Source organism: Macaca mulatta, chromosome 4 (genome assembly GCF_049350105.2).
Source record: "Macaca mulatta isolate MMU2019108-1 chromosome 4, T2T-MMU8v2.0, whole genome shotgun sequence".
NCBI lineage: Eukaryota > Metazoa > Chordata > Mammalia > Primates > Cercopithecidae > Macaca > Macaca mulatta.
The window spans coordinates 14,346,936-14,371,582 of NC_133409.1; the positions used below are offsets into that span (position 1 = coordinate 14,346,936).

At 42.1% G+C, this 24,647-nt stretch overlaps 1 protein-coding gene across 1 annotated transcript in view; it reads left to right on the top strand.

The window, feature by feature from the left end:
- Positions 1–24,647, top strand: part of LOC700544 (uncharacterized) — a 151,273-nt gene that overhangs the window by 38,779 nt on the left and 87,847 nt on the right. The window contains 7 exon segments of the mRNA XM_015137604.3: positions 1,513–1,705; positions 4,359–4,486; positions 10,796–10,996; positions 11,719–11,840; positions 13,862–14,090; positions 18,457–18,659; positions 22,419–22,574. Coding sequence (XP_014993090.3) covers positions 1,513–1,705; positions 4,359–4,486; positions 10,796–10,996; positions 11,719–11,840; positions 13,862–14,090; positions 18,457–18,659; positions 22,419–22,574 — 1,232 coding nt within the window.

A 24,647-nucleotide genomic window follows, 5' to 3' on the forward strand; every position in this document is an offset into this window, starting at 1 on the left:
GAGGGTGGTTTGGGTGGCTTAGTGGAGCCAAGGGCCAGATGGCAATGGGTTGAAGAGTGGGAGGTGAAGAAATGGAAATGGAGAGATAACATCTTGGGAGACTGGACAGTGAGGGGGAGGAGAGCCACACAGTGGAACCTGGGAAGGGTGTGAGGAAGTTTCACAATGAGAAGGACGTGTGCACATTTCAGTGTCGAGAGTTCAGAGGAGAGGAGTGGGATATCCACGAAGGAGCAGGGATGATGCTGAGGTGGGAGGCAGTGGTCCTGGAGAAGGGGGCACCACTGTCCTCCACTGTGCAGAGGAAGCAGGAGGGGAGAGGTGTGAGCCCTGGTGGGGGCGGTGGGGAGAGGTGCCCGGAGAAGCTCCTGTTGGGAGTAAGAGGAGACTACGCCTGTGAGGGAGGGAGTTCCGAGGCTTGAGGAGAGTGGAAAAGTTTGAAATTGTGAAAATTATTATTAAAATAATGATTCTCAGGGAGCAGCAGATACTCAGTTTTCTAAGAAAAATAACATTATGATGGAAACACTTCTTACTTGTGTTAGATTCCTAGGATTGTCAAAACAAAGTACCACAAACTGCATGGCTCACAATGACAGAAATTTATTCTCTCACAGTCTGGAGCCACAAATCTAAAATCCAGGTGTCAGCAGGACCGTGCTTTCTCTGAAGGTTCTAGAGGCAATACTTGCCTCTTTCAGCTCCTGGTAGTTGCTGGCAACCCTTGGCAATCCTCAGCATTCCTTGACTCACCCTAGTCTCTACCTCCATCTTCACATGACCTTCTCCCCCACGTGTCTGTCTCCAAATTTCATACGGATCCCAGTCATTGAATTAGGGCCCACCCTAATCCAGTATGACCTCATCTTAACTTGATTACATCTGCAAAGACCCTATTTTCAAGTAAGTTCTCATTCACAGGTTTCAGGTAGACATGAATTTTGGAGGACACTATTCGACTTAGTTCATTACTAAGCCACGAAACTGTGCTAATACATTTTAGAAGTACTTATAGAATTAAAACAAAAATATTTTTAACCTAACGTTTAAGGATTCCAAGTGCCTTACGCTCATAGAGTCACATACTCCTGATAGCTAACGTAGTCTGTAGTGTCTCCACAGTCTCCATGTTACGGATGAGGAAACGGAGGCTGGGAATAGCTGAATGACCTGCCCAGGATGAGATCCTGGCAGAGCCGGAACCTGAACCCGGGCATTCTGACTCCAGAGACCACTCTGGGCTCTATTCCCTACCTTTCCCCAGTTGCTACTGAATTTATCAGAAAAACAAACTAATCAGCTAGTTATCCACCTCAGGAACTACCTCTTCCTGCCAACGTTCTTTGTTAATATATGTTTTCTACATACAGCTTTTTATACATTCAGAATATTTACAGCTTCATACTGGCAGCCCACTGTGTGGGAGCAGAAACCTGCTGCTTGTCCATGTGGGATGGCAAAATATAGCTCTCCCTTTTCCAGTAACATCTGGGCTTGGCTTTCTTTCTCCAGGTCCACGGCATCCAATTCATGGAGTTCTCGGAAGTGGAGAACCAGGATGACTACTACAGCACGGAAGCTGGCTGTATCCACACCCAGGACCAGCAAGGGGTGCATGTCATGTATGAGGAAGCCTTGAGTGATCTCAAGGAACTAGAGGCAGAGTTGCTGCTTGTGGCTAGCCATTACATTGAGAAAGAAAGGGGTGAGAAGTCAGATTAAAAAAAAAAATCAACTGCCCAAATAAACAAAAGACACTAAGGGCTTCTTTTTATGCTCTCCACCCCAAAATATAAATACATATCCAATAGTATCTGAACCTGCAAGAAGCACACACTACCCCCACCCCTAAAATGCATTCACTTTAGAAGAGAAACAGTTGTTTCCAGCTCAAGCCCCGCTTCTGATAGAGATGGTGACTACTGTTTCAGGGCTGGGTTGTAATTCTTGCTGTGGTTCAGACTCTGCTTGTTGAGCAGGGGCATTTCTTTCCTTTTCTTTCTTTCTTTTTTTTTTGTTGTTGTTGTTGCAGCAGGAAGTTTCCTTTATAATGGCGAATTTGGTGATACACAGTTCTAGCATAGAGCCTCAGTCACTGGGCCCCAGGAGGCAGTAAGCAGCAGGGCTGAGAGGGACGACCCACTCCAGGGCTCATGTCACATTGATACGCGCACCAGGAATGGCCACCCATGTACTCCTAAAGTTCAACCCACCCACCAGTTCAGTCAAGAATTACGCTTTTAATTCTTCATGTTTGGCCACTGAAGATCAAATCTACCATGATGACAGGATTTCAGTACAACAGGCTCTTTCCAGTCACAACAGACAGAGATGTCCAGGCTCTTGATACGAAACAAAAGTTCCTTTGACTTCTCTTGCAAGGACCGAAGAGATAAATGTTTTCTTTATGATCTGTTGAAATGTTTACATAGACTTAAAAAAACAACTAACAGTTATTCTGTGCTCTGGTTCCCCGGAAGGTTTCTCATGATCTCCCCTTCGATAGCTAGAGGGCTTGCGTGTCAGGGGACAAAGAATTAAGACACTTTAAGCAATAAAAATCCTAGTGTAACACTCAGAGGCAGATCGTGAGCTTGAGGGGGCAGGAGGGGTGGGAGGCAGGTGCTCCGATTGAGTAGCGGGGTGCAGCCTTCTGGGAAAGCCCAGGGGAGACAGAAGCATCAAGGAGCAGGAAGCCCTGCACGGGAAGACCGAGTTTCTTCCTCGCTCTCCTGAGGTACAAGGGACAGCACGGCCCCTGCATTTTCACTTCTCAGGGCCGAAGACCTGACCTCTGACCCTCTACCCACTCTGATGACCTGCACGCTACATTGGGTGGTCTCTGACTAAAACAGGCTTAAGCCAAGATTTGGGATTTTACTCCCAGGAGCATTTCTGGGTCACCCACTGGGTGGAGGGGATGTGGTGCAGGACCCTGAAGAAAGGAAAATAAGCAAGTGAAACAAATGACTTTTCTAAGTGGTAGACCTTGAGGAAACTGCATTTAGCAGCAGAGACAGCCCTGGGTTCCTAACAGGAAACCATCAGGATGCAGGAACATCTGGCTAGGAAAATGCCAGACAAGCCCCAGAGGAAGAAATCGTTACTCAGGGTAATCAAGTAACCCATAACCTGTATTTTCTCTTCCTTTTGGCATCACTCAAATTGATTCAATTTTAGAAATAGATGATGTAAGAATATTCTTTTGGGATACTATGACAGCATTGGAATTACATCTGCAAAGAGCTTAGAATTTCTAGACACATTGCAATACCTAAAGGGAAACTTAATCAGGGTTTGTGCTATTTTGTAATATGTGTAGACTGTAATTAAAGATAATTCACATTCATATTGTTACAAAATGCTGCCCAAAGAAAGTTTGACAACTAACTTTTCAGATCCCAGACAGAATTAATTTGAAGTAGGATTGAATTAATTGTCCTGTCTTTGCCATTGGTATCTGAATCATAGGACGCAGTGATGGCATCCAACATTCCAGGGTATTTAATTTCAGCTCTTAGCTTTTATCTTTACTGGTTATCCTACATACTAATGCACCATTTGGTCCATATTAATTTATAATAGCATGAACTATTTCTAGCTGCTAAGCATTTAATTGGACTGAGACACTTAGTCAGTAGTGTCTACACTGACACTTCAACCACATGGCATCTTTCTTTCAATTGAGCTGGTAAATGTATAGTCATCTATCGTGAAATGATTTCCCAACTGTTGCCATGGAAGTTCTTGATCATCTTTCTCTTGTTTAGTACCCATCAGATATGTGATAATTATTGAACTCAAATTTCAGCACATGAAAGTATCTTATCTTTGAATATTTAATTCTGAAATACAATAGCTAAAAATTTAAAGCAACAATAATGCCAGTAGTGAAAAGTAGCATGAACAAAGTTAAAAAAATCAGCTGAATAATGAAAATTACCTTCATTGATTTAAGTTAGTAATTAACATAATTAAAGAATATCTTGGAAACATTTCACAATGATGGAAATAGCAAGTCAAACTGAGTTTTTTGTTAAACCCCAGGGATTTGTTTTTAGAGAAGGAGAAATATATACCTTGCCTTTAAATTGTGGGTTTGAAGACATTTTAGCATAGATTTCTTGTTAACTAAACTTTTTATTTTATTTCTAAGATTAGTCTTTAAAACTGAATTTAAAAAATAAAGACAAAAGCTCCTGTTGACTTAGAAGTAACAAGTATGAACTCAGGCTTCGTCCCAGGGACTGGTTCAGCATTTCTGTTTCTGAGATGGAGCTGATAATCCAAGGGGCACATTTCTAATTGGAACAGGTTCCTTGGAAGACCTGTCTCTACCTCACCCTCTTTTCTCCCAGGTCACAAAGTGGGCAGCCAGCCAAAGAGTGGCCAGGACTGGGGATGGGCCCATGCAGGTGTGGACAGATTTGCTGTGCTCTATGACATATGGACTTGGGAAGCAGCTCTTCTGGAAAACAAGCGCCAGGTATTCTTGCCTAGGAGACAAAATGTCTGCTAAAAAACCATTCTTACAACATCCAGTCTTTTTTCTGTTTTTGTATTTGTAAATAAAACCCAGTTAGACTTTTAGAAAAGTTCTCAATCAGGAGAAGAATTATTTTATTTAAATAATCTTGGCTAGTTATAAGGATGTAATAAATTTTATTTTCTTTACTGAGGTTCATCACAAAAAACAAAATGTGAAAGATACTTCTTTATCTTACAGGTATTATTTGTTAGAGGACTGTGTAATTCCTTCTTATAATATGTATGCTTTTAGTGAGAATGAATGATGATTTCATTCATGCTCATTGTGCAGTCATAGGGACAATGCTCACTTTGCTAATTACAGACAAGTTGACCTGATCATGACCTGTAGAAGCATATGCCACATGTGGGTAGGTGAAAGTATTGGACAGGGTGCTGAGTGCAATGTTACGGGGGTGAGTTTAAAGCAATGAAACAGCAGGTTACTAAATCATCACTGTGTCACAAATGGTTCATATCCCAATAATGAATGAAACACTGCATGTTTACTGTTCTTCATTTGTGCCCTTAGCATGGATTATCAGCCCTTCTAATAATCACCAATTGTTAGGCATTTACTTATGAAATATGAAGTATTTACTCCGCCAGGGACTGTTCCAGGCATTCAGGGACATATAGATAACTAAGTGAAAATGATCTTTATCTTTAAGGAATTTATCTTCTACAAAAGATTCAATCTCCAAGCAAAAATTATAACCTAGTTCCTAACAGTTTATAATTGAGTACATTCATGAGTCATGGGGACTCTGCAGAGAGATTTGTCCTGGGGGAGGGGAGCACTGTCCGGTGTAAGAAATGCTAGAAAGCCTTTCCAGAGGAATCGATATTTCATCTTGATACTAAAACGTGAGTAAGATGTTGTCTGGCAGGGAAGAAAAGATTCTTAAGGAGACGAAACAGCATTAGAATGTCTGGGGAATGTAAATGGGAAGGACCAGCTTGGGGGATTTTATTTTGAGAAATAAAATCCTACCTTCTTGGAGGATGGTAGGAAGACTGTTATGGCTGGGATGTAAAGGCATGATGGGTGGCAACAAGCCACACATGTGTTTTGGGTGCAGCCTATAAAGGACCTGCTAATTATATTATTTTAGAGTCCATCTTATAAACAAAGAAGAGCCATTAGTGAGTTTCCATAGAGAGAAATATGATCATAGCTGTGTTTTTAACAGCTACCTTGGGCGTATGTGAGAGAATGGATTGGAATAGAGCGCCCCTGAGAGAAGAAGTGCAGTTATTGCAACAGTGACCTGAAAAATTAGGAGGAAGCATACAATGACAATAGAAGAATAGAAAGGCAGAGAGGCGGTGAGACTTGGAAGGAGGAACAGACCTGAGAATACTTTGTAGAAGTGGAAATGGCAGGATTGGAAGACTGGATCTGGAAGTTGGGGCGAGAAAGTAAAGAAGGAATTAAATTCCTGAGGGTTAGGGAGGAGGCTATTAACTGAAACTGAACCCAGGAGGAGGAAGAGTGTCTTCAGAGGGGAAAATGACATAGGCCCTAGGACAACAAGGCATTTGAGGGGGTTTGCTGAAACTCAGGTGTGAATGTTTTGTGGGCAGCAATAGGTCTGAAGCTCAGGAACAGGTATGAGCTGAGGTATGAATATGGAGGTTGAACCACAGTGATGAATCAAAACAACTGGGAGAAACTAGAGATATCTGAAATGCAGCCCTAAGTAATACACCTACATTTTTTTTTTTCTTTTTGAGATGGAATCTCGCTCTGTCACCCAGGCTGGAGTGCAGTGGCACGATCTCAGCTCACTGAACCTCAGCCTCCCAGGTTCGGGCGATTCTCATGCCTCAGCCTCCTGAGTAACTGGGATTACAGGTGCACACCACCATGCCCAGCTAATGTTTTGTATTTTTAGTAGAGACAGGGTTTCGCCATTTTGGCCAGGCTGGTCTCAAACTCCTGACCTCAAGTGATCCATCTGCCTTGGCCTCCCAAAGTGCTGGGATTACGGGCATGAGCCACCGCGCCCAGCCCCTGAGTAATGTACCTACATTTAAGGGGCAGGTCATGAAACAAGAAGCAGTAAAACTAAATAGACCAGAGAAACAAGGAAGAAATGAGTTTTAATTAGGAGGGGATGGTTACTTGTGGAGTTCCATGAAACGTCAAGAAAGGAACTCCTAAAAACCAAGCAGCTTGGTCAGATGGTCACTGGCAGCATTGCAGGACTCTCAGAAGCATGGTGGGGGTGGAAACCAGGTTATAGTGCACTATGATATGGTCAGAAGATGGGGAAATGGCAATGTTTTCTTTGAATTGTTTTGCTAGTAGAATAGATGGTTCACCATTTCATCTGCTCTCTGGTTGGTCTGTTACTCCTAGAGATGTAGGTCACCCACCCTCTGGCAAACAATTGGCCAGGCTTCAATAGTGCAAGCCTTGGACTTTGAAAAAAATGTTCCTCTTTTCAATGATAACTGGCCCCTACAGCATTAGTCTGGAGTCTTAATCTGCCCATTGGAACCTTAATCAACGGAGTGAGAGATTTAGATGCACAGTGTAGTAACTGGAATGGCTGTATGAAATATAAATAAGACAGGATCCTTAAACTCAACAAGTTTATGGGTCCAGGCTGAATTTTTTTTTTTTTTTTTTTTTTTTTTTCCGAGATGGAGTCTTACTCTGTCACCCAAGCTGGAGTTCAGTGGATTCTCAACTCACTGCAAGCTGTGCTTCCTGGGTTCGCCCCTTTCTCCTGCCTCAGCCTCCCGAGTAGCTGGGACTACAGGAGCCCACCACCACACCTGGCTAAATTTTTTTTTTTTTTACTTTTTAGTAGAGATGGGATTTCACCGTGTTAGCCAGGATGGTCTCGATCTCCTGACCTCATGATCCGCCCGCCTCGGCCTCCCAAAGTGCTGGGATTACAGGGCGTGAGCGACCCCACCCAGCTCAGGCATGAATTTTAAACAGCACCCCCCCACCCCTTTCTGTACTCTCTCTCCCTACCTTCCCTTTCAATGCCTCTGAGCCTCCTTTGGAGGCCCCCGGCAAGACTCAATGGCAATAGAAGAGGAGGAAGGCAGAAAATACTGAAAAACGAACCAATTTCTCCACACTTCAGCCTAGGATTCGTTGTGTGGTAAGGTGTCAGGACAGTCTACTAGTTCCTTCTGTGGTAAATGAAACTATTTTGACTTAAAAACATTTGGTGAAAATATCTCCCTCTTTTCTATCCTGAGAATAAATTCCCTTTAGAAACTGAGCTATCGGTGCAAAAAGTGTAAAATGGCCAAGTCAGAAATTTTGTCAAAAGAGCCTGTTTTTAATGGATAAGCCAGATTTCTATCTAAAGTAGTTTATTTCCCCCAGTACTATTTCCTACAGCCAAGTTTCCTCAGCTGTTTTTGATTGTTAAATCTATTGGTATCACTAGGGTTAAGAATTGCTTGAACATATTGGGTTCTTTTAAATCCTTATGACGCTCATAAAATTAGAGCTGGTAGAAACTTAGGTAGATCAAGGGATTCTTAGAAAAGTCAGGTATCAGCTGTAGCAGCTCCTAAGTGACACTGTACCATCTGCTAAGTCTTTCTACAGCTACCGAAGGACAAATGTACTGGATAAAAAGATCATTCCTTAGAAAAGCCAGAAAGAAAATGTCCTGTGCTAAGTTGGGTCTAGCAAAGATTTTCTGTTTTGCACTTTCATTTGACCTAAAATACTATTTTAGAAGTTTTTTTAAATCCAAGACAAAAAAATGCAGTAAAAAGAATATAAACACAGTAAGGTTTGAGATTATTTATTTTGTCCATTTTCCCATTTTCTCCAATATTTTGTGCTTACCATCAGCACGCACCACGTATTATCTTGCCTGAGAGTTGGCTCTTGACACACGCAGGTGACATTTGACAGACTGGGAAGACCTTCTTAGACAAATACCAGCCCAGAGTTGAAATGGAAATGGGCCACTTAGCAAACAGATAATAAATAGAACCCATGAGGCAGAAAGATCTTGGCCCCATCCCTGTTGGGAAAGAATTCATAATAAAATTATGCAATGATCTGAGAGCCTCTCGAGGTTGAGCACAAAGCTCAAAGAAGCTTCATCAATTTAAAAAGAGAGCCACAGTTTCCTTCCCCACAGCTAAGTTTACCAGATAATACAGTGCCATACTTGGGACATACTTATACCAAAAAAGTATTTATTTATTTAAAATTCAAGTTTGACTAAATGTTCTATATTTTTACTTGCTAAATCTGACAGCCCTATCGACAGTGATAAAATGGCAATTTAGCATGAGCCTCTGCAGTCTGGTATCAGGTTGGAATCACCATCTAGAACCCTTCCCCCACCCCCAACTCCCCACAAACTCCCCCTGCTAAATAACCAAACAATTGGACTCTGTGCAAAAACAGGTCAAGGAAGTATAAATACGATAAATCAGCTTCTGGGATTGCCCTGGCCCAGCTAAAAAGGTTCAAGTGAGTCCAGAATGAGTTAGGGAAGTAATTGTTTCTTTCCTAACTTCACCTGGGTCTACTGAGGGACACCTTTCTTACCCCGATCCAGTCATTCTTCCTTCATTTCTGTGTTGTCTTCTGCTATGTAATAATTGAGTGTTATTATAGAGCAGAGGTTGGTGGATGGAACAAGGTAACCGAGATCACCCAGCTGGCATCATTTTCCCTGGGGCTCATTTAAAGGCAAGGGTGGTCTCCACCTTCCCTCACTTTGCACTCTTGATGTGTGAGTTTCTGACTTGTGGAGCATCTCTGTGACCTGAGCTTTTAGTTTCCTTTGGTGTCTTCCTTTTCATACTAAGGTTGATCCAAGGTCCCTTATACCCAAAGGACATCCTACAAAACCAGGTGCTAAATAAAGTGCTTCAGGCTCTTCCTCCTTGAGCCTTAGCCTTAGGGTCTCCAAAATAAAGTATGTCTTAGTAAAGCAGTATTTGATTCCTAGTGTGCTATTCATCCTCAAGGGTTCAATTCTTTTGTGTAGCGGAGGAAAAACTTTTTCCTCTGCTTTCTTAGATTCAGTGCCTGGGCTCTGAAAATGAAACTGACAAAAGACAGATTAACAGGAGAAGGGATTTATTATGCACTGTACACATCAGAGCTACTTATCTTGCCCTAGGGTCCCAGTTGGGAATTCCAACCCAGTGATCTCTGAAGAGCTTTTTCCGATTAGCATCATGACTAATCACACACAAATAGAATTTACACACAGAACAGAAATTCCTTAAGCTCACAGACAAATGTAAAAGCAAAATCAAGAGACATCTCTTTCTGAATTCCCACACTAAGAACGCTCTTCAGCAGTTCGTGTCTGAAAGCTTTTCTGGGTTTTTAGAAAAGACTTGCGAACTCCACTAAAACAGATCTCCACTGGGGTTTTGGACACTTGATGTGTTGGAGAGTTCTGTTTGTAAGGCCCAATCTAGAGGACGTCAGTCTGGGATAAATCACTTTTTTTTTTTTTTTTTGAGACGGAGTCTCGCTCTGTCGCCCAGGCTGGAGTGCAGTGGCGCGATCTCGGCTCACTGCAAGCTCCGCCTCCCGGGTTCACGCCATTCTCCTGCCTCAGCCTCCGGAGTAGCTGGGACTACAGGCGCCCACAACCGCGCCCGGCTAATTTTTTGTATTTTTAGTAGAGACGGGGTTTCACCGTGGTCTCGATTTCCTGACCTTGTGATCCGCCCGCCTCGGCCTCCCAAAGTGCTGGGATTACAGGCGTGAGCCACCGCGCCCGGCCTGGGATAAATCACTTTAAATATAGGAAGCACATTTACCCTCAGCCTTCCATTCTACTCCTGTATCGTTTTTGCGTAGGTGAAATGTGAACAAACTATTAAAGAGGAGGAGTCAGAAGTGGGGCTGAGACTGTAGAAGTCAGGCGGGCACCTACTTAGCTTTGGTGATGGAATAAAATGGAAGAAGGAGAATGAGTCCTTGGAGAAAGGTGTTGGAGATAAACACATTAAGTGTCTTAATGTGTTGTCTGATTGGAGCTGATAATTATTATATAATTACCTCACCCCCTTTTTATTTGTGGATACCAGAGGAAGAGGGGATGGAAGCAGGAACTCAAACTCAAGCCTAGTTCTTCTGGCTCCAAAGTCTGTTCTTTCCCTTTCCCTGTCTAACTCTGTCTGTAGGTTTACCAGCTGCACGGCACTGTATTGGTACTGCATCCCCACAGTATGGTGGGGCCTCCCGTCTCTTTGCTGGGCCCCAAGGCTGCCTCTGCTGATCCCTGACTACCAACCTTATTTGCAGCTTCTTGACAATTACTTTGAAGCCTACCAGCACACGCTGGACCCTGAGGAGAGGTTCGCCTTAGCACAAGTGATGACGGACATCGTGCACCGGCGCCCGAGGTTTGACCTCAGCCACCCCTATTTCGTTAAGGCCTGCCGAGAGGAATGCACCTGCCTGAGGCTTCACCTGCAGTTAGTGAGGGGCATCCTCACCCAGCAGGTGAGTGTAGTTGGGTTTTAAAATACTGCGTGCGAGAAGAGGATGGAAAACACAGGCCAGAAATGAAAATAGTGTTTTCCTTCCATTGCAGATCTGAAATCTGTGTTTTCTAGGCCAGCATGTACAGCTGACTTATTTGTAAGCTCATTTGCCTTGTTGAAATCCCAGTGTAACTATGGTCTTAAAGAGAGATTTCCACCCCTCATTAGAGTTAATGGTCCACAAGGAATTGATGACCTTAGTTTTCATTAGATTGCAAAGTTTATTTGTAGTGAAAGAAGAACTAATGATACATCTTTTTGACATTAATGTATAAAATTTTGTTTATTTTTTTTAAAGTGTGATTATTTTTAGGACACTGAAAGAAGCCATCATATTGTATGTCCTCTAGGGAAACGCTAATGGCTTGAAGCAAGCAAGAGACAAATAATTGTTGCCACCTGGTTGAAATTTTTTCCGTGTAGTCAATTATTTAACAGAAAGATTTCTCTTTTGCTTCTTAAACTTGTCTGAAGTCAGTTGCCTTTGCTTCCCTTGGCTATCTGGCTCAGACCGAGAAACCAGCCCATTGCAAAAGAGTCTTCAAAACAATGTCAGCGTGAAAATTAGTCAAATGATGAAGAGACACAAAGGGACGAAATCCTTCTCATGTCAAGGCTTATAACTCATGGCTGTGGGAAAGTTTAACTTTTCTAATTTTAATGTTTACGCTGCATTTTTAGATAGAACGTCAGCGGGAGTATGTCCAGAGGATTTGGCGAGAGGATCATCTGGACAATAGCAATACATTTGGACTTCCCCTTAATATAGTTTGCAAACAACTTATTTCCATCAACAATAGCTGGTAAGTTGATGTTGTCTTTATACGTTTTATGTGTGATCTTCTAGATTAATTAAGGATAGAGTGTTAAATCTCAGTACTACTCTATAAAGCACTTCTCAAGTGCTTGGGGGAGATGAAAGAAGTAGGTACCAAGGCCACAAAGGAGGGATTCCCTTGTATATTGAGTATCTTTTTGTTTTGTGAATAATAAAGAATAGGAGGCTAGAATTTAAACATATGCCACTGGGTACAGAATCATCATTCTCTTGAAAAGGCCTGGGGAAAAATCAGTTGCTCTTGAGATGCTGTCAGGATTTAACCAGATGCACCACACGAGCCTACATGTATAAAGCTTGAAGGTGCTTAAAAGCTTCTTAAAAAGGAGTTTAAGTGTCACTAAAGAGGTTTCTGCAGATTTGCCTTGGAGGGTCACAACAGAGTTAAATTTCCTGTGACCACTCAGAGAGGGTACACACTTTGTCACCCCCTAGATAGGCAGCATAACCATCTCCCTCTTCCCTTTTAACCTTTGAGGGTAGAGGAAACTGGGAAGCAGGTGACAAGCTGCAGGTTGATCTGCATGGCTCTAGATCACAATCTCTCAATTGCCTCCAAATGGGTGGAGAAAATTTCAACATCCAACAAATATTTGTTTGGCACACAGATGTGAACAACACAGGCATGGTTCTATGTTCCTGTGAGGTATACAGTCCAGCAGTAAAGGCAGACTTTATGTAAGAAATTGCCATAATGGGTTATGGTATTATCTTGGGGACAGGCAGGGCATCATGGGAGCAAATATCTGAGATTCTCATTTTTTGAGAAAGAGCCCCAGGCTCAAAACTCTGCATTTTCTCCATAGATCTTTCACAGGACTGATTTCTTCTCTGTAATAAACTTGAGACACCAGCTGTGTGTGTGCAGCTTGCTATGGCAAACATTTACTGTTCCGGAAATGGTTTCTGGCAGAGTAGGCTAGGGTTATATGGATACTAAAACCTGCCAGAATAGTCTCAAAAGCAAGTATTATTTGCTTGGTGAGATTCCTTTCCAGACTTTAGGCTGTTTTTATTTTGCAGATTCAGGACTAAGAAAGATACCATTTGCATCAATGTAAAGGGAGTTACAATGTTCTTCAGTTCTGTGTAGGTATAGAAGGACTCTCGACTTGTGCTGAACCCTTTATATCTAAAGAAATAACCCACAGATGAACTTTTTTTTTTTTTTTTGCTTCTGGCCTCATTCATTTATGAATGATTACAGTCCATTTGAATGATTCCAGCAGTTATGTACAGAATTTAAAAATTGTCTTTGTCTGTTAACATTTTGGGAAAGAAGGGATAAAGATTCAGATGAAATATAGAAACTAATAACGATAGAAATTATTTGTTTTTTATGTAGTCACTTTTGAACTATTTTGTTATATATTTGAGTAAATATTGATTACTGAAATGTTGACAGTTTTGCTGTATAGTCCTTTTTTTTTTTTTTTTTTTGAGACAGAGTCTTGCTCTGTCGCACAGGCTGGAGTGCAGTGGCACGATCTCAGCTCACTGCAAGCTCCGCCTCCCGGGTTCACGCCATTCTCCTGCCTCAGCCTCCCGAGTAGCTGGGACTACAGTACAGGTGACTGCCATCATGCCTGGCTAATTTCTTTTGTAATTTTAGTAGAGACGGGGTTTCACTGTGTTAGCCATGATGGTCTTGATCTCCTGACGTCGTGATCCACCTGCCTCGGCTTCCTAAAGTGCTGGGATTACAGGCGTGAGCCACTGTGCGCGGCCTGTATAGTCTTATTCTTATTGAGCTTCTAGAATACACATCTGTGTCTTTCCATTTTTAAAGGTTCACATTAAAGCAAAGAACATGTCATGCAACCCAGCAGTTTCTCAGACTCTGAGGTCCCTCTGAGCTCTCAGTTTTTCATAATGCACTGGACATACAGGAGCTGTTTTATTGGTCCTTAAAAATATAAAATTGAAATATCTTTTGAATTTTAAGTTTGTTGTGTAAAATTGTCATTTGTTGTTCTTTTCTTCAAGCCCGGCTTCAAAAAATATTTATCTGCTGGAGTTCCACCCTTCCCTCAGCCTGGTAGCGCTTATCCCCAAAGCCCTAGAGCATCTCTTCCAAGAGGCCTGCCATGCCTACAGACCCACATCAGCCAGTGGCCTCGCCTCTCTGGAGCGACATGTCCTGCAGCTGGCCCTGGGCCTGTGGCTCACCCCAGCCACGCCTGAGGCCTGCTACAGTGCACAGCTCCAGAAAGATGTAAGTTCTTTTTGAAGGGGATAGTTGGGTCCTTGGCAGGGAGAATATTTTTTTTCCAGATGTTACTGTTTAGCTTTGTTTTTCTGTTTGGCTCTATTCCCCCATTATTTGGCTAGAGACAGAGCTCAGTCATAAGCCTTGCCAATAGTTTTATGTGATTTTTTGGGGGATGGGGTCAAAGTTTCTCATTTGTAAAGATACTGCTACAATTAAAATTTAAAAGGTGATATATGTGGGTATGTGGGAAATGTTTTCTGGTTTATTATTTATATTTTAACAAATACATTTTAATTAAAAATGTTATATTTTCTTTCCACTAAGACACTTCCTAAATGTGTTCTTTTTGTCAAGATCCGGCAGAAGACAGAAAGCGTTGATCAGAATTCAAGTTCAGTCCTGCCATTCACTTGCTGTGTGACTCTGAGCATGTCTCTTAGCCTCTCTGACCTCACTTTACTGTTTCTGTAAAATTATGTTTGTGTACTTGGTAGGGGAGGTAGGCGGAGGTGAGCTTGATGACCTCTGAAGCCCCTCTCAGCTCTACTGCTCCATGGTTCAAATTGTGGGTTAATGATTTACATGGTGTTTGTAGTTGGATTTTAATCCTTTTCTTTTTCTGTTAAGGCTGTCAAGGTTACCCCTGGGTTTCCAATTTGACCTCATTCTGTGTGCATACTTGCTATATGACAAAGAAACTTTCATAGGCCCCCCACTGCCCAAACTGTCTGCTCCATAGGTCTGCCTTGGCCTCCTATCCCCTCTTGACTAAAGTAAAAATTGATTTTATTTTGCAGTGACCAAAATAACATAAAATCACAGAGAATTCTAGCAAAAGCAGAAAGAACAAAATTGAATTTAAACATTACCAATCTAATGCATTCATATCATTATTTTTCTGAATTTAAGTATTGTTAATATGTGTGTTGTACATAGCCATAATCATAGTTTTTGTCCATTGTTATTTCCTCCTCTTCTCAGTTAACATTATACTACATATTTTTCCATAATGCTAACTCGTCTTAGACTTACCTTTATGACCACATATAATTCCCATATCTGATGAATAAAAACTTCTCTAATCATTTCTCTATTGATGGACATTCAAGTGGTTTCCAATTTTTCATTATCATGAAAAATGCTATAAGATATATATTTTTACATAAAGATTTTTCCATATTTTGAATTGATTCCTTTTGATAGGTTCTTGGAAACAGAATTACTAAAATAAAATTTAAATATTTGGATACATATTAGCAGATTGCTTTCCAAAGAGTTGTGCCAATTTATAATGACACTCATGTATTTTAAGAGTACCAGTTCTGCTATACTGTGTAGTATTAGGCAAAAGCATATGATGTATGTGCGAATATACACATATACATGAAAAGTGGTATTATGCTGTTAATTTGCATTTTCTTGGTATTTATTGAGCTTAGTCTTTCAAATGTTTTGTTACTAATTATATTTTTTGTGAATTTTGTTCTTTCCCTTTATGTGTCTGTTGGAATCCTAACATTAGTCCTATCTACTTACATGAGCTTCTCTTAAATAAGAATTTTAATCTTCTTTTTGTCTATAATTTTATGCAAATATTTCCCCATTCATCCCCCCCTGCACCTTTTGTTTTGTTTTGAGGTAGGGACTCACTCTGTTGCCCAGGATGTAGTACAGTGCCACAATCACAGCTCACTGCAACCTCAGTCTCCCCAGCTCAAGCCATCCTCGTACCTCAGCCTCCCGAGTAGCTGGGACTCTAGGTGCACACCATCATGCCCAGCTAAATTTTTGTATTTTTATTAGAGAGGAGGTTTCACCATGTTGTCCAGGCAGGTCTCCAACTCCTGGGCTCAAGCGATCCCCCGACTTTGGCCTCCCAAATTGTTAAGATTATAGGCACAAGCCACTGTGCCCAGCCTCTCCATTTGTCTTTCCATTTTTTTTTTTTTTAACATAAACTTGTTTTCATGTAGTCAAATCTATTAATCATTTTCTTTATTATTTCTTCTGTCCTAAATTCAGAAAAAATCTTACTCCAGATCTTTCATATTTGTCTTATTCTAATTTTTAAGTGGTTGGTTTTATTTTTAAAATATTTAACTCTGGCTGGGTGCAGTGACTCGTGAGTATAATTCCAGCACTTCGGGAGGCCAAGGTGGGCAGGTCACTTGAGGCCAGGAGTTCAAGACCAGCCTGGCCAACATGGTGAAACCCCATCTCTACCAAAAATACAAAATTAGCTGGGCATGGTGGCAGGCACCTATAATTCCAGCTACTTGGGTGGCTGAGGCAGGAGAATCACTTGAATCTGGGACGTGGAAGTTGCAGTGAGCCGAGATTGTGCCACTGCGCTCCAGCCTGGGTGACAGAGCAAGACTCCATCTCAAAATAAATGAATAAATAAAAATAAACAAAATAATAAAAATATTTAACTCTTTTAATATTTCACCAGAGAGAGAGAAAAGAGAGAGTGTATGTGTGTGCATGCATCTGTGTGGTATGTGAGGTATGAGTCAAAACCGAATTTTTCCTCAAATTATCAGCCATTTATTCTACTACCATTAATTGAAGATTCCTTTCACATTGCCTTATGATACCACATTTAAAAGATGTATTTGAGGCCGGGCATGGTGGCTCATGCCTGTAATCCCAGCACTTTGGGAGGCTGAGGCAGGCGGATCACGAGGTCAGGAGATTGAGACCATCCTGGCTAACACAGTGAAACCCCGTCTCTACTAAAAATACAAAAAGAGATTAGCCAGGCATGGTGGCGGGTGCCTGTAGTCCCAGCTACTCAGGAGGCTGAGGCAGGAGAATGGCGTGAACCCAGGAGGCAGAGCTTGCAGTGAGCCGAGATCGTGCCACTGCACTCCAGCCTGGGTGACAGAGCGAGACTCCATCTCAAAAAAAAAAAAAGATGTATTTGAAATTATTTTATAAATTATAGTGAATATCTGGGATACCTGTCATCTCCCATTGCTGCCACACAGTTTTATTATTTTTGAAATCTGTCCAAATTTATACCTATAAGTATTCAGATTAATATTTATATTAGGTCAGAAAATGCCCTCAGAAGGCATGCAGGAATTTATTTAATAGGTCTCTTTGTTACCACTTTGGAAAACTTTAAGGGCCTAGAAATTGCATCCTTGAGTAGCCCAGTCTTTTGGTAGATAAGTGGATAGACAAAGGAGCTTATGTATCCTGGGGAGCCAAACCAGAGAGGCAGGGGGTCTCCAGACTGGGTGGTTGCTGGGAGTGGTATATTCGAAGACAGCAAAGATGTTACAGCAGAGGTACCCACCAAGGCAGCAGGGTGTTAAAGGACAGTGTGGTTACTTCACAAATCACCCAGGGCCAGCTCTGAGTGAGGGAATGCTGGAAAGGCAGTTTGGTGTACTGTAAAACAGCTGAACTTGGAATCAGGAAGCCCAAGTTTACTCTTGGTACTGCTGTGTGACCTTGGAAAGTTTCATGTTGCTTCAGATCCCTCACTGACAAAGGGGAATAATGATACCTGTGACTCCTATTTCATGGGGATCTTGTGAAAATAAAAACGAGTTAATATATGTAAAAATACTTTGAAATTTTGAAACTGTAATTAGAGAGGTATACGCAAAAAAAAAAAAAAAAAAAATTGTTGGTGGGGCACGCTGGCTCATGCCTGTAATCCCAGCACTTTGGGAGGCCAAGGCGGGTGGATCACAAGGTCATGAGATTGAGACCATCCTGGCTAACATGGTGAAACCCCATCTCTACTAAAAATACAAAAAATTAGCCGGACGTGGTGGCACACGCCTGTAGTCCCAGCTACTCAGGAGGCTGAGGCAGGAGAATTGCTTAAACTCGGGAGGCGGAGGTTGCAGTGAGCCAAGACCGCTCCATTGCACTCCAGCCTGGGTGACCTAGCAAGACTCCATCTCAAAAAAAAAAATTGATATTGGCCACTAAAATACTTTCAAAAATCAGGGACTTCTATTTCTATTTAGTTTGTCTTTGGCATAGACAAGTATCCCCACAGTGAATATCTAGAGATTTGTTTATTTAGACTCATAACATTTATAATAATGATAACAGCAGATACTTTTCCATATGTTAATCCATTTAACCCTCTCAAGAGCCCTATTAGGAAGTTAGTATCTATTTGCATGCAGTAAGGACTGTTATTATCCTTATCACCACTTTATAGATGAGAAAATTGAGACACAGCAAAATTGAGTACATTGCCAAAATCTCACAGCTTCTCAATGGCAAAGTTAGGACTTGAGCCTAGGAAATCTGGATCCAGAGTTTGTGCCACTGACAGACAGTGTATTTTTTTAATGTGAAAATTCTTCTATGTTTTAAAGGATATTTTGTTTTCTTTCAGCTGTTTTCAGCTAAAGTTATGGGAGATCCCTTTCTCGTGGGGGAGATAGGCCTGCTGGCATTCAAGTCTGCAGCAGACGAAGGACGGAAACAAGGCCAAGACTCTCATGTGCTACTCTTGGAGATGTTTTCCAAACTTCTGGAACTCTTGACCCTCCGCCACCGGCTGATAGAAATGAGCCTGGAGAGTGCACACTTAGCTCGGTCAGTGGAGGTCGGAGGCCCAGGTGGAATATACGGTTTGCAGCAAAACATGGGGGAAAACAGGCCATGAGACTCCCTGCTACAAGCCTACCCCCTCTCTGCTCCCAGAGCAGCCAGACAGTTTTCTAAATGGCTAACATGATCACCTTGCTCCCTATCGGGGGAAACCCCCCCCCAATATTCAACGTGGGTCCTTTTCTATTTTCCTTAAGTGTCGGCTGGTCTGAGAAATAAAGGGAAAGAGTACAAAAAAGAGAAATTTTAAAGCTGGGTGTCCGGGGGAGACATCACATGTCGGCAGGTTCCGTGATGTCCCCCAAGCCGCAAAACCAGCAAGTTTTTATTAGTGATTTTCAAAAAGGGAGGGAGTGCATGAATAGGGTGTGGGTCACAGAGATCACATGCTTTACCAGGTAATAAAAGATCACAAGGCAAATGGAGGCAGAGCGAGATCACAGGACCAGGGCAAAATTAAAATTGCTAATGAAGTTTTGGGCACACTTTGTCATTGATAACATTTAATCAGGAGACAGGGTTTGAGAGCAGACAACCAACCTGACCAAAATTTATTAGGCGGGAATTTCCTCATCCTAATAAGCCTGGGAGCACTACAGGAGACCGGGGTTTATTTCATCCCTTATCTACAACTGTAAAAGACAGACGTTCCCAAAGCGGCCATTTCAGAGGCCTCCCCTTAGGAATGCATTCTCTTTCTCAGGGATGTTCCTTGCTAAGAAAAAGAATTCCACAATATTTCTCCTATTTGCTTTTGAAAGAACAGAAATATGGCTCTGTTCCGCCTGGCCCACAGGCAGCCAGACTTTAAGGTTATCTCCATTGCTGTTATCCTGTTCTTTTTTCAAGGTGCCCAGATTTCATATTGTTTAAACAATTTGTGCAGTTAATGCAATTATCACAAGGTCCAGCTTATGAAGATGAAGGGATTAAGAGATTAAAGCAAAGATAGGCATAGGAAATCACAAGAGTATTGGTTGAGGAAGTGATAAGTGTCCACAAAATCTTCACAATTTGTGTTCAGAGATTGCAGTAAAGACAGGCGTAAGAAATTATAAAAGTATTAATTTGGGGAACTTCCATGAAATCTTCACAATTTATGTTCTTCTGCCATGTCTTCAGCCAGTCCCTCCGTTCAGGGTCCCTGACTTCCTGCAACAGCTCCCTTGTTCCTTCTCTCTTCCAAGCCTTCCCAAATGCCTCTCTGATCACTCAACTAGGCTAAGCCCTTCTACTGGCACCTGGGTTTCCCCTCCATTCAGCACATTTCCTTTTAATTCATTGCTTAATATTGGTTTATTGACTTTTCTGCTAGCATAAGCTCCCTAAATGCAAAAGCCCTATCCACATTCTTTACCGTGACATCCCATCACCTGGTATGGGGCCTGAACCACACCAGGCACTCAGGGAATACTGGTTGAATTTGCTCCTGAATGTAATGAAGTTGAATAGAAAGAGCCTAGAGATGAGAGAGAGATGAGTCAGTGACAGCATCCAGGTCAGACAGAGGTATGGTGGGCTTAGAGGGCAGGAGAGAGAAATTAATGAGTTATGTTTTAGGTATGAGGGTGAGATGATGGTAAGACATCAAGTGGACATGTCCTACAAGCAGTAATAATACGGAGCTAAAGGGTTTGTTGTAAATATGTATGAGTGCTGTTATGTTCTGGTCCCCACAAAAGGCCCTGTAGATATAGAGAGTCCAGTCACCTACCACAACCATTATCAAGGGCTTGCTGTGGCCAGGGTCTTTACTGGGGATTTTATGTATATTATTTCATTTAATTCTCAGAATATCCTTATGAGGAGGGTTACAAACATTTTATCGGCAAGGAAGTAGAGGCTCAGAAAAGTTAATTTGCCTAAGAGCATATAACTAGAAAGTAGTGAAGGCAGAATTTAAATTATCAGTCAAGATATTATTAACATAGCTTCATAATTTATGATCCTTGGTGGCAGGAAGCCCATAATGTAAAAATTACCCATGACACATGGTAACAATGATATTCTACTGATATGTACAAAACACTAGGGGAGTACAGAAAAGAGAGTATTTCATTCTTCCTAAGTGGTCAGGGAAGCTTCATGGAAGAGGGGCTGCTACGGGTTGAATTATGTCCCTCCAAAAGTCATATGTTCAAGGCCTAATCCCCAGTACCTCCGAATGTGGCCTTATCTGGAGATAGGTCTTTACAGAGGTAATCAAGTTAAATGGAAGTTATTAGAGTGGGCCTTAATCCAATATGACCAGTGTCCTTATAAGAAGAGGAAGTTCAGACACAGACACAGAGGGAGATCATGTGAAGGCACAGGGAGAACATGGTCATCGACGAGCCGAGGAGAAAGACCAGGACCAGATCCTTCCCTTACGGCCCTCAGGAGGAACCAGTTGTTGATACCTTGATTTCAGACTTCTATCCTCTAGAACTGTGAGACAATAAATTTCTGTTGTTTAGTATTTTGTCTGTTTCCAGGGTACTTTGTTACAGCAGCCCTAGCAAACTAATACAGGTGCCAAGAACTCAGCCTTCAATGCCAACTTCTCAAGATGGAGAGATGCATTAGAAGTGGGATGTTGGGGAACATGCACTATGGCTCACGCCTGAAATCACAGTACTTTGGGAAGCCAGGATAGGAGAATCACCAGAGGCCAGGCGTTTGAGACCAGCATGGGTAACACAGCAAGACCTCATTTCTACAAAATTTTTTTAAATATTAGTTGAGCCTGGTGGTTCATGCCTGTTCCAGCTACTTGGGAGGCTGAGGTGGGAGTATTGCTTGAGCCCAGGAGTTTGAGACTGCAGTGAGCTATGACTGCACCACTGCACTCCAGCCTGGGCAATAAAGCAAGACCTCTATCTCTAAAAATAAAAGACAAAGAAGGAGGAGGAAAGGAGGAGGAGGAAGAGGAAGAGGAAGAGGAAGAAGAAGAAGGAAGAAGGAAGAAGAAAAGAAGTAGAAAAGAAGAAGGAAGAGAAGAAGGAGAAGGAGGAGGAGAGGAAGGGGGAGGAGGAGGAGAAAGGGGGAGGTGGAGGAGAAGGTGGGGGAGGAGGAGGAGAGTGTTAAGGAAGGAGGAAAGAATTGTCAACACGTAAGGCTGAGATGCCAGGGGAACATCTAACTGGAGCCATGCTTTGACAGACTTGGGACTGGAGCTCAGAGTTAAGTCAGGACACAGACAAGGGTCACAGATTATTACATGAAGCAGTAGTCTTAGGGTGTAGAGCTGAACAGACTCCCCCACAAACCCCTAAGGAGGGAATGTGGTAGATGAGAAGAGAACCAGGTTTGGAACCTCAGGAAACACCAACATTTGAAGATAAGCAAGAGGAGAAGCCAGTGAAGACTGAGAGAGAGCGGTCATGAGGCAGGAACATGGAGAAAGATGATCCTCGAGGAGGGGACAGAGAGGCCAACTGTGATGAACTCTGAGAGAAGATGGTGAATGTCGCATTTCAGCAACGGTACCTCATGAGGGCTCTGGGGACAGAAGTCAGCTTGTGGAAAATGAGAGTCGAGTAAACACCCAAGCACATCTCCTACTTGAACTGCTTTCTACCATCTGTAACTGTCACAGCAAGTGCAGAGCTGAAGACCTCTGTGGCTCACTCACTTCACACAGACCTGGGCTTTTATTGGACTTTTACTTTGGTTTTTGTTCAGGTGTCTTCATTTTCCTATTACTCGCTTTGTTTTTAGGAGAAAACACTAACATACGTCCTTGGCTCTTTTTTTTCCTTTTAGGCTCTATAAAGAACTGGCATGGGAGATGGGTTTTGAAGAGTTCCATCTGGATCTGAGGCCTGTTCACTTTGAATTTGCATCACATAGGGACAGGGCAGACCAGCCACCTCCTGTCTTTATAACCTCTCTGCTGGAGGACGGTGGTCGGGTAGACAGGTGAGCCTTGAGAGTGTTGAGGTAAAAATAACATGATGGCTGACTGAATAACCTGTGAAAAATAATTTTTGTCACCATTTGACATGCAAGATCCCATTTCTAAGTTCTCTCTTATATTCTATCTGCCATGATGCCAGTTTTTTTCTTCTTTCTTTTTTTAATAAGAGGGAGAAAGTAAGATCTCATTTAAGGGGGACAATTGCATTTAAAAACACCAAGTAACTGAGAAATGAAAGAACCAGAGAACTCAGGTGAGATGAAATCACAGGCTCAGCTGCTTCCCAGGTAGAATATGTGGCTTCCAGGTAGAAAAGGGAGTCAGCATGGGTCTAATGGGGTGAGAGCCATGGATCAGAAGTCCAGGTCTCATCTCTCACTTTCCTTCAGACCAGGAAGATGTCACTGAAGTTTTCAGAGCAGCTGTTTCCTTGAAAGGATAACACAAGGTACAAATATAACATGCAGGCAATATATCAGGCAGCCTCCTTTGTTAGCTAGTGACGGAAGCCACTGCAAACCAGTGAAACTTCTCTCTCATGCCCCATAGGTTCAACCCATTGCTTGAAAGAAAATATCCTTACTAGTAATAGATGGTGAGTCTGCTCAGTCAGGGAAAGGAATCTTTCTTTTGTCCTCACACAATTAACCTTTGATGTGTGGGGAGGAGAAACTGCTGTCTCCCTCTTCTTTCTTTCTCTGCTATCTGCTTTTCCCCACAGGGTCCCACCTCTATCCCTGGAGATTCCTGGTACTGGCTCCATGCCAAGGAAGGAAAAAGGTGACTCCGAGGAGGCAACCAGCACCTTTGTTTTGCTAATGCAGATCTCTGCTCAAAATAGAACTCTGAGTGTTAATATCCTAAATGACTCCACAGAGCAGGGGTAGAATGAGGGGGTTAGGATGATAGAATACAGTATCCCAGGATTTCTCAATTGTAGCACTACTAAACTTTGGGACTGAAGACATCCTTGTTGTGGGGGACTGTCCTGTGTGTCTTAGATTGATTAGCAACATTTCTGACTTCTACCCACCAGATGCCAGTAGTATCCCAGTACCCCACCCCATACACACTCTTCTATAATCAAAGACGTCCCCAGACATTGCCAAATGTCTCCTGGGGGCAAAACCTGCCCCTGCCCTATCCTGTCACACTAGCTAAGCCAAAAACTGAATTTATTGTAAGGATACAGAGATATTCACAGAAGCCAAGGCAGGAAGTATGATCAGGCCTTAGGCGACGCTAGGTCTCCAATTGGAAAAAAAAAAAAAAAAAACCTATCTGGAGCCAAGCTGTTTTCTGGTCCTTCAAGGGCCTCCTTGGTTGGTGTTTTATATTGTGTGAAAATAGGGCACCACATTTTTGTTCAGTCAGAATGCACCAATCAGCATAAACTGCCCAAATGCCCTATGGTCTGGCCGATGCTCTGGTCTGTGATTGGTCCTCCAGGTGATGACCTAGAGATGCTGCAAGATAAGGGAGCCTTTTTCATTACCAGGGGAAAGTTTATATATCCAAAGAACTTGTGTACTGAATTCGTATTTATTTTATGTATGTTAATTCCTTAAAGTTGCCACTTTGGAGAGCCATTATAACAACAACATATATAGTCATCCCTTAGTGTCTGTGGGGGATCAGTTCCAAAATCCCCTCAGGTACCAAAATCCAAGGATGCACAAGTTCCTTATATAAAATGGCATAGTATTTGCATAAAACCTATGCACTCCCTCCCTTATGCTTTAAATCATCTTTAGATTACTTATATCTAATACAATTTAAATGCTATGTAAATAGTCGTTATACTACATTGTTTTTATTTGCATTATTTTTATTTTTGTATTGTTACTTTTTATTGTTTTATGTTTTCAAATATTTTTTATCTGTAATTGGTTGAATCCATGGATGCAGAACCCATAGATATGGAAGGTCAACTGGATCAAATATGAGTATAGTGACTTACATTTTAAAAAGCACATTCATGCATATTATCCCTCTTAATATTTGCCATTACCCTATGAGATAGGTGATACCCCCTTTACAGATGAAGAAAGAAAGATTGATAGATATTAAGTTAC